Here is a 13,926-nt window from a genome sequence, read left to right as displayed (position 1 = left end):
TGACTGAATATCGTGATATATATCGCATCGTGAGCTGAATATCGTGTATCGTATCGTATCGTGAGATACAGCCCAAGTAGATACCACAGAGGTAGATAGAGACAGCTTTAGTTGAGAAAGGAGTTAAAACAAATGGTGCTGGTCATGAATAGAGGACAAGAAGAAAAGGGTGGAGACGGGAAGCCGTTTAGCACTTGGTGTCTCAAACTGATGGAGCCGGGTGCTTCTGCAGCGCATGTTTCGGACGCCAGCAGCGGTAAGACAGTGCTAGCTAGTCATTAGATGCTAGTCATTAGATGCTAGTCATTAGATGCTAGTCCCAAAGCTTTGTTCCGTGCTCTCTGTCATACGAGTACGTTACCGGCATCGACCGCTACCGATAAGACTGCGACTTTACTGACCGACAGTGATACAAACAGTACGTGTGTGTACGTTCATAGCGGAACATGATTTGTAAAAGCTATCTGAAGCCCAAACTGCCTTGACAAAGCTGTCTGTTTGGAATCAGCATGGCAGGTATTTAAACATCACGGCCTTGTCCCAGAGTTTAGACATCTAGCTTTATAAAAAGATAAACAATGCCACGTTTTTAATAAATGTAAATAAAGCCGCTAATATCAACATATGGACAAAATCTTGAATGTACTATTTCGCTCTTTTGATGATGACCTGGCCAAAGTAGTAAAGTTTAGTTTTCACAATGATTCATTGTAGGATTATGATATTATTGCAACATGTAAATCTACATGGACTCTTAATTTAACATATGGTTGGAAGAAGTAAAAATTGATCCAAATCGTTTTAGTCTTTAAACATTATGACTTTTATTATTGTTTTGCCAGTCAAATTAACTTTAATGAGTGCATATTGAAATATTACACTGTTGGTTGGCAAAAAATGCATCTCAAAATGCATCAGATTGATGCTTTAAAATCTGGAATATTTAAACTTTTCTCCCGGGGGAGCATGCCCCGGACCCCCCAGAGGGGTAATATCCTTCTCACCTTTTTCACCCCTGACCCATTCTCATGCCTGCATAAGACTTCCAGCTTTCAGACCGGTTGCTCACATCCCGTTTACGTGGTCTCTCTCAGCTGGAGGCTGCTCAGTAACGCTCAGCCGCCGCTCACCGGGAAAGTGCTTCTAATATCCTCCGCTGGTCTCCGTCCAGAGACACGGGTTCTGTTGGTCTCTTCTTATAGAGACTGTCTAGGAGGGGAACCTGTCTCCACTTCTGCCACGCCCACCGCCTGTTCTCAGAAAAGTGCAGGAAAGACGACGTGATGCGAGTTGCGACACAGTACATGTGAGTCTGACGAGAAACGTGACCCAAAAAGAGATCTATGGAAGCATTCCTACTAAACCCGAGATGATCGTTGACCACACTGCAGGGATTTCAGTCACAGAGTGGTGAAAGTAACACTTTCTCAGATCCTTTTAGGCTACTTAAGCAGGGTTCAAGATGAACTTCTTCTCCCACCAGCCAAATGGCTAGTGAATGTTCAAATTTGACGAGCCACTCAATAGATTACCGTTGTTGTTTTGACATATGAGTGAAGCAAATCTACCAGCCACTTGCATATTTTACCAGCATTTGGCTAGTAGATGGTGCTAACTTTGAACCATGTTCTTAAGTAAAAGCAGAAACATACTGCTGTCTGAAAATACTCAATTAAGTAAACGTCCTGAATTCAAAATGTTACAAGAGTAAAAATACATTAGTATAGCAGCAAAATGTACATAAATAACAAAAGTAAAAGTACTCATTGTGCAGCAGTGTTATATTATTAAAGTATATTTTATTTTTTTTGTTGTGTCACTAACTAACATGAGAGATTTGAATGTTCTTCATTAGTGTTGGGCCCTTTATATATACTTTGGGTAAGTTATTAACTACTGCATCATACCATTGTATCAAATGTTTTTTAAATAATAATACACTATTTATATAGCACATTTCAAGTGCATAGAAAATCTTAAAAAAGAAAAGGAAAGAGCAGAGAATTTAAACAAAAGAATAGAATATTAAAATATATTTTAAGTCAAATATTCATCTGAAAAGTAACTAAAGCTGTCAAATAAATGTAGTGGAGTAGAAAGTACAATATTTCCGCCTGAGATTTAGTGGAGTGGAAAAATAAAGTAGCATCACATAGGAATACTCAAGTAAAGTACAAGTATCTCATAATTGTCGTTAAGTAAAGTAAGTTTAAGTAAACTTAAATTTAACCTGTAGCCTAACCTGCACAGTCTATTGTGTGCTACTGAATCAACCGGAGGAAAAAGCACAGAGATGCTACCTGCTGAGGGGCAGAATAGAAATGTTATTTTTTTAAGTTGGATAGACTATATCATAATGTTAGATTCCCTCTCAGCACTTAGTAGATGGTTTATTTTTTATAAAAGTCTTAAGCTTAATCGATTGAAAACTTTACATAAAAGCAAAGTGACAATAGAAAAGCTGTTCACTCTGTTCCTTTAAAAATGCTCTTGGTCTAAAGTATTTAGATTGTGTAGGTTAAAGCCTTCTTACAACTTGAATGCTGTGTTAGAGAACAGAAGAGCTGCTGGGCTGAGCAGAGCATGGAAACCTGTGGGAAAGGTCGACCTTTACGGCAGAAAAAAAGGGTGATATGGCCGGACATCTTTTTTCAGTGAAATTATTTTGTCTTGCTTTAATCCCTGTATCTGTGTATCTCTTTTTTTGACTACGCACCAGTAAGGTATTGAGCACCGTGGCATTTTCAATTTAAAGTAAATTAGAGGGAAAATGCAAGGAATCTCTTTGTCCTGGACTGCACTATTTTGAAAACTGCTCATCTAATTATTTTAATACTAAATAAGCTTAAATCAACATATAAATAATAACTTGTTTTACCCAAATAATGCTGGTTCCATTTGCATTTCAAATCTGAAGCCTGCATTGTACCACTGAAGCCTCGTTCATCAGTTATTGCTTTTAGTGCATTTTGGCATTTTAATGTGAAAAAATGTGCATCATTTTATGATAATGTGTACACACCTCACAAAGCTATTATATATTAATTAGTAGGGTTGGGCATCGTTTGGATTTTAGTGATTCTGATTCCGATTCTACCTTTCTATTCCGGTCGATTCTTGATTCTGATTCTTTGAGGGTGGAGTTGAAACGGGTCACATGCTTATTTCACAAATAAGAGGAAAGATTTATTTAGATTCAAAAGGTGGGTAGCAGTGTGACGGGGCTTTATCAACGTAAAATAAAGCCACGCTGGAGCTCCGCTTACTGAGCTCCATGGCTGCAGCACAACAAGCACCTGGTCGCTACGGAAACCTAGACTTGCGCATGTTATAATTCTCAATGCCCAACCCTATTAATTATGATTATGAGGTAGTAATAAAATGTATTATTAAGTTCAAGTACTTCATAAATATTTTCTTGTGCTAAAAATCCATAACGATGATCCATCATATCCTTCATACTGTTGCCAATATGGAAGGTTGAAGTTGGCCATTGTTTAACTGTAAATGGTGTTTACAGAGAATATGTTTTAATGTTAGCTCATACTGTCAACCACATTTTTTTTGACAGAGGCTCTTAAGAAGAATTCGTTGGTGAACCAGCAGGAGGCAGAGAGGGCACTGTTGAAATGGCTCACTGGGGCAAGAGACAGAGGAGGAGGACGAAGGGCATCCAGACAGCCAGGGCCAGATTAAAAGGTACTGAGCAGTGGTGGAATATGAGTGAGTGCAGAAAATTACAGTTAAACTGTTAAAATATCTTCAGTTACACGACAAAAAACGTTGACACACTGTTACATTGTTTTTCTGGAACAATTATTTTCATTACCAATGAATCTGTTGATCAGTTTGTCTGTTATCAGCAAAATATTCGTGAATAAAAAGTTGAAATCAGAGAATGTGGCCATTTTTTAATTAGAGAGAGCCTGACTCAAACTGGTTGGTGATTAATAATTTATTTCTTTGATTAACTGTTGCAGCTCTAGGTTGGATGTTTATTCAAACTGTACTCAGTACTCAATTAGAATTTTTTTAAAGCATATCTTGCCCAGCTGGGGCCCATCTAAAACCTGGTGTAATCCTGCCTTAAACCCACATGGGTGATTGGCTTGGGGCCAACATGGAACCCACGGGCAATCCCACTTGCAACCCATATTTTAGCCCATACTGTCCCCATGTAGGCCCCACATATGACTTAAAGCTGGGACTAAGATGGGTCTTGTCTGTTTTGCCCAGCTGGGGCCATCACATTGACTCTTCAGATCCCAGAGTCTTCCAGGGGTTAGAGATTCCCAGTTCAGTGGGCTGGGTGGCGAGCTACAGGATCGAGACTCAGAACTTCTACGGATTGCCCTGGATTCCTTCTTCATGGTGGTAGGACAAACAGAAACCAAACTCATATGGGCCCCAACGTTGAACATCTCTGAACTCTTGTTATCAAAGAACAATTCAGCTCATAGAACTGAAAAGGGTTTATTTTATGAACGCACTTTATTATTTTAGTTGTTATTTTTCATACCTGTGTTTTATCTGTATATGTGTATGCCATGTTTCTGTGTATATTAATACACTTCTCAAACTTTATCCTGGTTTCCTAGTCTCTTTATTGTTGTTCAATTCTCTGGCTCTTAACAATCTAGTTTTCTTCTGGTTCTGGTCCAAATTCACATTGATATCAACTACATAACACTACTACGAGCTATTTCATAAATGTACATTCTTACTACATCGTAATAAGGGTTACAAATACTTTTTTTACTTGTGTCTCTGTTGTATCTGTTAGCCTTTGCAACTCATTTATAAATGCTTTGCAAAGCATAGAAAGTGCTCACTTTAGATGGGCTCACACAGTATACTTAACTAACCAGTAGTAACTCATGAGTTAATCATGGAATGATGTGTTGGTAAGTGCTTGTTAAAGATGTATTAACACACTAACTATCCATAGGCATATTTCTGAAGGCATGTCCAAATAGAGCAATACATGTGTGTGTCCAGGTTCTGTTAGCCTTTGGAACTCATTTATAAATGGTTTGTAAATCATAAAAAGTACTCACTTCACATGCGCTCACAAAATATACTTGTAACAGATGTATTAACACCCCAGCTATTAGTTTAGGCCTATTTCAAAATCATAACATTTTATTTACCCTTGTGTTGTCTTCCCGTCAACCTTGAAAAAAAAACGAATCCTGGTTTAATAATAATTTAAATAGATTTACATTATAACAAGTCATTTTATATGTGTTGTTTGTTTACGATACTATTTTCCACTAACAGCACTACATTTGAGTATATGTTTATAAAATGAATATTTATAGAGATACAAACACAATACTGAACAAAGATTAGAAGTATGTTTTAAATTTGAATTCCCTGCAGAGAATATCAGTGTTTGTGTAAAAGCAGAGGCTGTATTTTTTATCAAGCAAAAAAACAGTCTAAGCTTCAGGAAGCAGCAGCTCCTCCTCACATCTGTACCACATCTACTCTGTACACTGTTGACATCATCATTCCCAACCAATCAGCTACGCTCCTTTCCTTTGATGAGGAAGAAGGTTCCAGCAGCCACACCAAGCAGACAGACAGTCAGACCCAGTCCACAGAAAACTGCTGGTCCAATACCGGGCTGAGTCTTCTCCACATCTGGAGACAGAAACACAGAAACATTAAGCTCCACATCTGGAGAGAGAACAGCTGTACTTTGTTGGTTAATGAGCGTATTGTATTTAGTGTGAGTGTAAATAAAGTTGTCTGACCCCAGATTCTGGTCAGTGATTGGTTAATGAGCTGATTGTATTTAGTGTGAGTGTAAATAAAGTTGTCTGACCCCAGATTCTGGTCAGTGGTTGGTTAATGAGCTGATTATATTTAGTGTGAGTGTAAATAAAGTTGTCTGACCCCAGATTCTGGTCAGTGGGTGGTCCAGGGCCAGATGGTTGACTGTACAGCTGTAGATGTCTCCCAGCTGTGGGATGAACTCCAGTCTGGAGAACTGGTTGAAGGAACCATCTTTGTTGGGGTAGGGAACGTTGGTGCTGCTTCCTTCGGTGATGTTCTCTCCGTTCTTTGTCCAGGAGAAGATGACAGGAGCAGGATAGAAACCAGTCACATAACAGATGAGGGTGTTCTTCTCTCCGAGCTCCACGGAGTCTTTGGTGTACACCATCGGACTGGAAGGAGCATCTGGACACAGAAACAGACACAGATCATATTAATATTCATGCATTTACTTAAAATTCTCAATGTGGTTTGCAAAGGAAGTCTTAAAACACCTGACTGATGCACATCAAGACGTGCAGAACTTTAGGCTCAACTGTCTTTAGCAAAGCCCTGAATCACATTATAATATTTGGTCATAAACAGTTTATTCGTAAGTAAACCAAAATAACAGCTGTGTCAAAACCAATCAATTTTAAATAGAATGGACCGAGCAAAATTCTGATGTAATGGAAGTCAGAGACCAGTCTTAAGGGCTATCCACACAAAGAATGTTAACTATAATAATGTAAGCATCCATACTGCTGAATGAGAACGTTCTGTAAACAGTGGCTTCAAGCACACACTGCACACTCCAGCTGATAATAATAAATAATATACAGCAGATGATGCAATGTAAGAGCTTAGCCTCCTGTGTGGAACAAAGCTATCTGCAGTGTCATGTTATAAATGTTAGATTTATAGTTATTGTTATAGTTATCATTATCGTTCTTGGTGTGGATGGCCCTTTAGTACTTCCATTCATCCTATTATACATGCTTTAGATGGGTTTTCAGTGTAGGAAAATAATACTGTGAGGAGCACATTTTACAGACAGTCACAGAGTGCTTCATGTTAAAATTGGTAAAATAAGTGTAACACTAAAAGCAAAAAAAAAAAAAACAAAATAACAGTCCACCCACTACACTCACTAGCCTTAAAAATCCTGCGGGTGTGATATTATCACGTCACAAACCGACTCAATGCATGTGATAAAAGAGGGGAGACCAAACAGGTTAAAATGCCAATTAAGTGTTTATTGCAACATAAAGAAACTACTATTAACAAAAGAATCAAAACAGATGTGGAATCAGTGTTATCAGTAGTGTAAGCAATGTATGTGTGAGTGAAAGATAGTAGTGATGTTACCCGTGAACCCTCTGCTTCGAGGCATGTATCGAAAACATGAACCAATTTGGAATGAAGCTTTGTATCGGAGCTCGATTCGTTTGGAGATAATCACGTGACCAGTGAGGTCCGAAGCTTCGTTTCACACACACCCACGTCACTGCTTCCAAGTTCAATTCAAAAGCTGCGCGAGCAGCGCGACACGGGGCTGGGGTTGTTGCAGTAGAGAGTCAACAGAGTCAGGAGAGTTAGTTAATAGAGAGATTATTATAGCCAGTAAGAAAGTGTATAGCCAATAGACAGTTCATAGCGAGTAGCCTAGTTTATAGAGAGTAGAGAGTTTATAAAAGAGAGTTTAGAGTGCCTTGCACTGCCTATCTCACCTATTTGGCTGAGGAGATAATGTTGCTCTAGGCTACGTAGGCTTAATCACAGAAATGAGTGTGCAATGTGTTCTTCATTCATTTCCCTCCCAAATTGATGTATTTGTTTTCACACACAAGACAGTTCACAACCAAAATCCTAACTTTATAGTTCTTTGTTTTTGGCGGAGAAGGCAATTACATTTTTATTTATGCAAGCTTCCCACATATAGGCTTAGTTATTTATGTCATTATTTATTTATCAATGAATTCATACTCAAAATGTGTTCATCTTCAACTCTAAGGTAGAGTTTAGATTCTCTGCCCAAGCCCGAGCCCGAGTTTTTTTTTTTACGTTTCTTCATTCAGTTCCATTAATTCTGAATAAACAAACAGCACAGTTTACATGCTTCGTCCTTGTTGCATTATTCATTAAGATCATTTTAAACAGATTTCTGCAGTTCAAACAACTCTGAATTGTATGAGAACGTCAGACGTATTAAAAAAGTGTCGGGTTAAAATCGGGCTCATGATTCCAGTTAATGTGTCGGGCCGGCTTGGACACAACGCCAAGACGGGCTCGGGTTGGGTCGGGCTTACTCTAAAGACATTCATGGCTAATAACTGTGAAACAGGTTGACACAATGCTATCCCTAACTTCACCACCAGATGTCCTCATAGAGTCCTGAAGCTTCGAGTAGTGAACCTTTTTTCGATACAATTGGCTTGAAAGCTTCACTGCTTCAGAAAGCTTCAGTTCGCCATCACCAAAAGATATGTAAGCAAATGACAACGGCAACAAAAGAAACAAACCAAATCCAGACCAAGAGATGTGGAACCTAGGAGCAGGAGAATGAAGAGCCAGAACAATCAAACATGACTTGTATAAATAGTCTTGGTTGAGGCCTACCCAGGTGTCCACCAATCAAGTAACGAGCCCTCCCAAACTGCCAGCTCAGCCAATCAAGCCAAAGAAGCCAACAGCAGGCAGAAAAGGGAGGGTTTGTAACAATCATGCTGTCAGGGGCTTCTGTTTGTGTCTTGGGCCACTGGAGAGGAGATGCTGCTGCTAGTGAGATGTGTGAGACCTTTCAGCTGTTTGAGTCTACATTGTTGTGACTGCAGAGCATCAAAAACTGTTTGAATTTAAGTTGACTGTGAACAAATTAAACATATTGACTTGACTTAATTAAGGTCAGTTGGAGACTCATAATGTCAATGATAAATTGGTGCTATCATGAAAAATAAACACTTAGTTTAAGATAAAAGCAGATAATATATTATATCCTTTCAGTAATGTACAACTGCATGAAGGGGTTAAGTCAAATTATTATTTATTGTTTAATAAGAACAATTATAACATGTGATATTGTGTTCTTGCATTAAAACATATTGGAACGATTTCCAGTCATTGATTATCTTCTGTTTGGACAGAAAATGATTATGCTGACGTTTTTTTTCGTGTATATGCTACGACTTTTGAACGTGTACAGGTCACGCCAACCTGCTGCTCTGGGGACGCGACTACGGGAAATGAGGCGCCACACGCGGCCAAAACAACGGACGGGCCGCCACTTTCGCGACCAGCGCGGGGGCACACAACAACGGGAAATGAAACGCCACAACAACAAGACGGTTGGGGTTAGGAAAAAAAAAGAACGGGGAAAGGAATCGTCACACACGGGACACGCCGACAAAGGAACTGCCACACGCGGGGCGCAATCCCCGGTCTCCGGGGTGAAAGTCCTGTGTTTCTGACCCATCCACCACCCCGACCAACCTCCCTACGCGGACTTTCGCCTTATCAACTACTCGCTACTCGTTCTGGGATCACGAAATATGCTTCCCATTAAAATGCATTGCTTTCAATTTTGTAATGGCCACACGAAAAAAACGGCATTTACATAACCTGTCCACGACTTAATAGATTACAATAACATGACTATATAATGACCTGGCGTGAGACTGGGCTGGTTATTTATCTTTACCAAGCTCCAGTGGCAGGTCCTTGAAGTCACGTTGATCTGCTTTCAGGTTCCGTCTGCACATCTGTTGCCCAGCCACAGCAGATTCATAAGCTCCTTGGATTGTAATATGATCTATGAAACTGGGCTGAGGCTCGACTCCTCTCTGGTTGATGAAGTCTGCGTACCAATACTCTTCACCATCCAGACCATACATCAACTCTCCATCAGAGTCTGAACAGCCGTTGATATGAATGTGCTGATGTAGAACTGGAGAGAAAACAGACAGAAGGATCAGCTGCTGAAACACTGTCTGTTCAGACTGTCTGTTAGTAAACTAACATCCTGTTTACTGTTTACACCATCAGAGATTATATCAGACTGAAACTTACCGTCAGCTGAGACACAGAGGAGACCAGAGAGGACCATCATCATCTTCATCATCTTCATCATCTTCATCATCTCCATCTCTCTGTAGACCTGAACCTGTCTGTCTCTCTGTAGACCTGAACCTGTCTGAGTCTCTCTGTAGACCTGAACCTGTCTGAGTCTCTCTGTAGACCTGGACCTGTCTGTCTCTCTGTAGACCTGAACCTGTCTGTTTCTCTGTAGACCTGAACCTCTCTGAGTCTCTCTCTGTAGACCTGAACCTGTCTGAGTCTCTCTGTAGACCTGAACCTGTCTGAGTCTCTCTGTAGACCTGGACCTGTCTGTCTCTCTGTAGACCTGAACCTGTCTGTCTCTCTGTAGACCTGAACCTGTCTGAGTCTCTCTCTGTAGACCTGAACCTGTCTGAGTCTCTCTGTAGACCTGAACCTGTCTGTGTCTCTGTAGACCTGAACCTGTCTGTCTCTCTGTAGACCTGAACCTGTCTGTCTCTCTGTAGACCTGATCAACAGTCTGAGGACGACTGAGAGAAACTCCATCAGCAGCTTATCTCTTACACTCTGATCAGCCAATCAGAGAGCAGAGATGACATGATGTCATCAGTGTCCAGGTAGAGCCAGGCTGCTGCTGCTGCTACATGAACTGTAATACAGACATGATGACACATCAGAGAGAAATACTGGTTATAAAGTTTTTTTAATTCTTATATTTTAAACTTTTTCTAGTTTTGTTTTTCAAAATAAATAAAATTCAGATGTTGATGTCGAGCTAAAAAACTTCCTATAGTTTGACTGGATGACAGAGGTGGAGTGTGGAGAGAGGGGTCAGCCACAATTTTTCCAGCACGCTTCAGAGTCCTGGTGGCGTAAAGGTCCTGGAGCGGCGGCAGATTGCAGCCAATCACCTTCTCTGCAGACCGAATGACACGCTGCAGACTGCCCTTGTCCTCGGCAGTGGCAGCAGCGTACCAGATGGTGATGGAGGATGTGAGGATGGACTCAGTCATGGCTGTGTAAAAGTGCACCATCATTATCTTTGGCAGGTTGAATTTCTTCAGCTGCCGCAGGAAGTACATCCTCTGTTGTGCTTTCTTGATGTTCAGCTGCCACTTGAGGTCCACGCTTACTGTTTTTTGCAGTTGCAGCGACCAGTAGCTCCCATGAACTTCACTACGTGTATTTGTTTTAAATTGTTGTCTTTCTGTCTTTGTTACTGGAGAACGTGGTACAGCGTCATTATATTAGCTATATTAGCAAGTGTTGTCTGCGTGGGGTTTAATAAGTAACCACAGTTTCAACCACTTTATTTCTATTGCTGTCCCTGTTAACTGGACAAATAGCAGAGCATGTTGCAGAGGTGATGTCTCTCTGCCGTCCCCCGTACAGGTAGAGCTGTCTACACAGGATCCACGGTTTCACTGCTGCATCTGGCTGTGCCAGTGTTTTCCCCCGGGAGGGAGCAGTGGAGACAGAGGAACAGCTACCCTTAATGTCGCGCACTGCTCAGAACTGATGCTGAGTGATGCGTTTGAAGCTCAAAGGCGAGACCTGCGATGTGCTACGGTGGGGATTCCAGCGTCCAACAATTGCATCGCAGAGACACCAAATTCTAGATCTAACTGTTCTCCGTTCTCAAAAAAGAAAGTTGACAAACACTCCAGTTTAAGAGGGAGTTATTCATATAGAAACCCAAGTCGTCACCGGATCAAACGGCATGCACTGTAAAAAAGAAGACCTTTACCGGCAATTTCCACTGGATGCGGAACGTCTGCGGAACGTCGACGGAGTCATTAGGTTTCCATTAAAGTCAATCTGTGTATTTCCACTGACTGCTGACCATCTGCGTCTCTACTCCGTCCCAGTTCCGTCAGTCTGCAGCCGTCCGCAGCAGATATACGCAGAGCTTCTATTTTTGACAGACGCCGGAGAGCTCCGCAGCAATTCAGCACACGGCAGATAGTGCGGGACAGGAAGTCGAGCACAGAAACAAAATAAATATCCGGTTAATTTTCAAAATAAAATACACCGTGCTCACGGCAGATCAAATTTCCCTGCACTACACCTTGAAAACACAGCACAGAGCTGTTTCCCCTCTAGTCCTCTGGATGGAAACTAACTGTTGTTGGTTTTGTGGTTCTATTCTACGTGAATTCCCGGTGGGTGTTGACGGACGGCGGAGCACGCAGCAGACACACAGCGGAGCCGGTCCGCAGCTGTTACGCATCCAGTGGAAATCCCCGGTCAGACTTGCAATACCTACACCGAATCAAACAACATGCACTGTACATTCAAAAATTCTAAATGTCGCAATTGTTAAAAACAGGAAATTAAACATATTCCAGACCGTCAATCACTCAAGAATAATCTGGGACCCCAAATCAAAGCCCAGGGGTATTTTAGAAGGGCACCTAAACATAAGAAGTTTTAAATCTAAAAAGGATCAAATCCACCAGCTTTTATTAGACTCCAACCTGGATTTCTTGTGTTTAACAGAGACTTGGCTTAACGGAAATTCACCATCATCAGCTTTACATGTTCCAGGTTCATAGAAAGGATAGAGTGGGCTCAAAAGGAGGTGGAGTCTTAATCTTTGTGAAAGATCATTTTCAGTGTCATGAGGCACAGTGGTTATGTAATGAGCTGGAATGTATTGGACTTAACATAACTTTATCTTCATCTATGTCCTTCTCACTTATTACACTCTATCACCCTACATCTTCTAAGAATATCTTTTATGAACATTTTGAAAAGGTGTTAAAGGAATGTAATTTTAATAAGGAGATGATTATTATGGGAGACTTCAACATCAATTGGGAAGACAAATCGTCAAGGACAACATTAAAACACATCACTGACGATTGTGAACTTACACAGTTGATAAATGGGCCTACCAGAGTAACAAATTCTACAAAAACACAAATAGATCTAATATTTAGCAATAGGCCAAAGCGAATTGTCAAATCCTTTAATATGCTGACTGGACTATCTGACCATAATATGATCCTGATAGCCAGGAAGCTAAATAGCAAGTGTTTCACTCTGCTTGTCCAAGAACAGGAATCTTTAAATATTCCAACTTCTTTTTGATTATAAGTAAAAAAAAGCTGGAAGTAATACTAAAATTGTTTGGAGCCAGCTAAAAAAACTAATGGAACATAATGTTAACAATGCCAAATCACTTGAACTTGTAGTTAGTGGAAAATTAATAAACAAGCCAGCTGAAGTAGCTGATGCTCTCAATAATCATTTAATTGACTCAGTAGAAAATATCAAGTATTTTCCTCTGAATATAAGAATACTCCTTCCCAAGTCAAACAGACAGAACCAGCTTTTAATATAGAATATATCACTGAGGCAGATGTTATGAGAGTGATTCGATCTCTGAGGCCATCTTGAGCGAAAGATGTCATTGTTAGGAACACTATTATGTTGAAAGACCTTTCTGAATCATTAGTCTACCCAATTACGAAAATTGTTAACCTTTCATTTGCTCAGGGATTGTTCCCAAATGTGTGGAAATTAGCTGCAGTCTGTCCTGTATTTAAAGGAGGCGATCGGTTGTCCATCTGCAACTACAGACCCATTAGTATCCTGCCGGTGTTTTCCAAGGTGGCTGAAAAAACTTGTCTCAGAACAAATGACAAATTATTTAAATACCAGTTCCAATCCTTTACATCCAAATTAATTTGGCTTCTGTATTAATCACTCAACAGATACTGCCAATTGCTATTTCGTTGAAAAACTCAAGTCACTATTGGATCGAGGAGGGGTTGTTGGTGCTGTTTTTCTAGATTTAAAAAAAACATTTGATACCATTAATCATGAATTTCTTCTATCTAAATTGCATACTCTTAACTTCTCCGCAGGCACCATTAAATGGGTAGAATCTTAACACATCAGACTCAGTTTGTTAGAAATCATCAATCACATGATATTTCCATGTCTGCAGGTGTCCCGCAGGGCTTGATCTTGGGTCCACTTTTATTTTCTTTGTATGTAAATGACTTGCCAAATGTTTGTCTTAATGCCAACACCCAAATGTATGCAGATCACAAAGGTAATCTTTGTACATGCTGACAATGCAGCTCAAGCTGCTGATCTGCTAAC

The 13,926-nt window shown here is 40.3% G+C and overlaps 1 protein-coding gene across 1 annotated transcript; it reads right to left on the bottom strand.

The window, feature by feature from the left end:
* Positions 1 to 5,509: 5,509 nt before the first annotated feature.
* On the bottom strand, positions 5,510 to 6,205 carry LOC114546099 (mamu class II histocompatibility antigen, DR alpha chain; the record flags this gene model as incomplete). The annotated part of the gene is made up of 2 exons (XM_028564764.1): positions 5,510 to 5,646; positions 5,902 to 6,205. Coding segments are annotated over 2 exons (426 nt in total), but the record flags the coding sequence as incomplete, so codon positions are not given.
* Positions 6,206 to 13,926: the final 7,721 nt, after the last annotated feature.

The sequence above is a fragment of the Perca flavescens genome, chromosome 19 (genome assembly GCF_004354835.1).
Source record: "Perca flavescens isolate YP-PL-M2 chromosome 19, PFLA_1.0, whole genome shotgun sequence".
Classification (NCBI taxonomy): Eukaryota; Metazoa; Chordata; class Actinopteri; order Perciformes; family Percidae; genus Perca; species Perca flavescens.
This window is presented reverse-complemented; position numbering and strand designations above follow the sequence as displayed.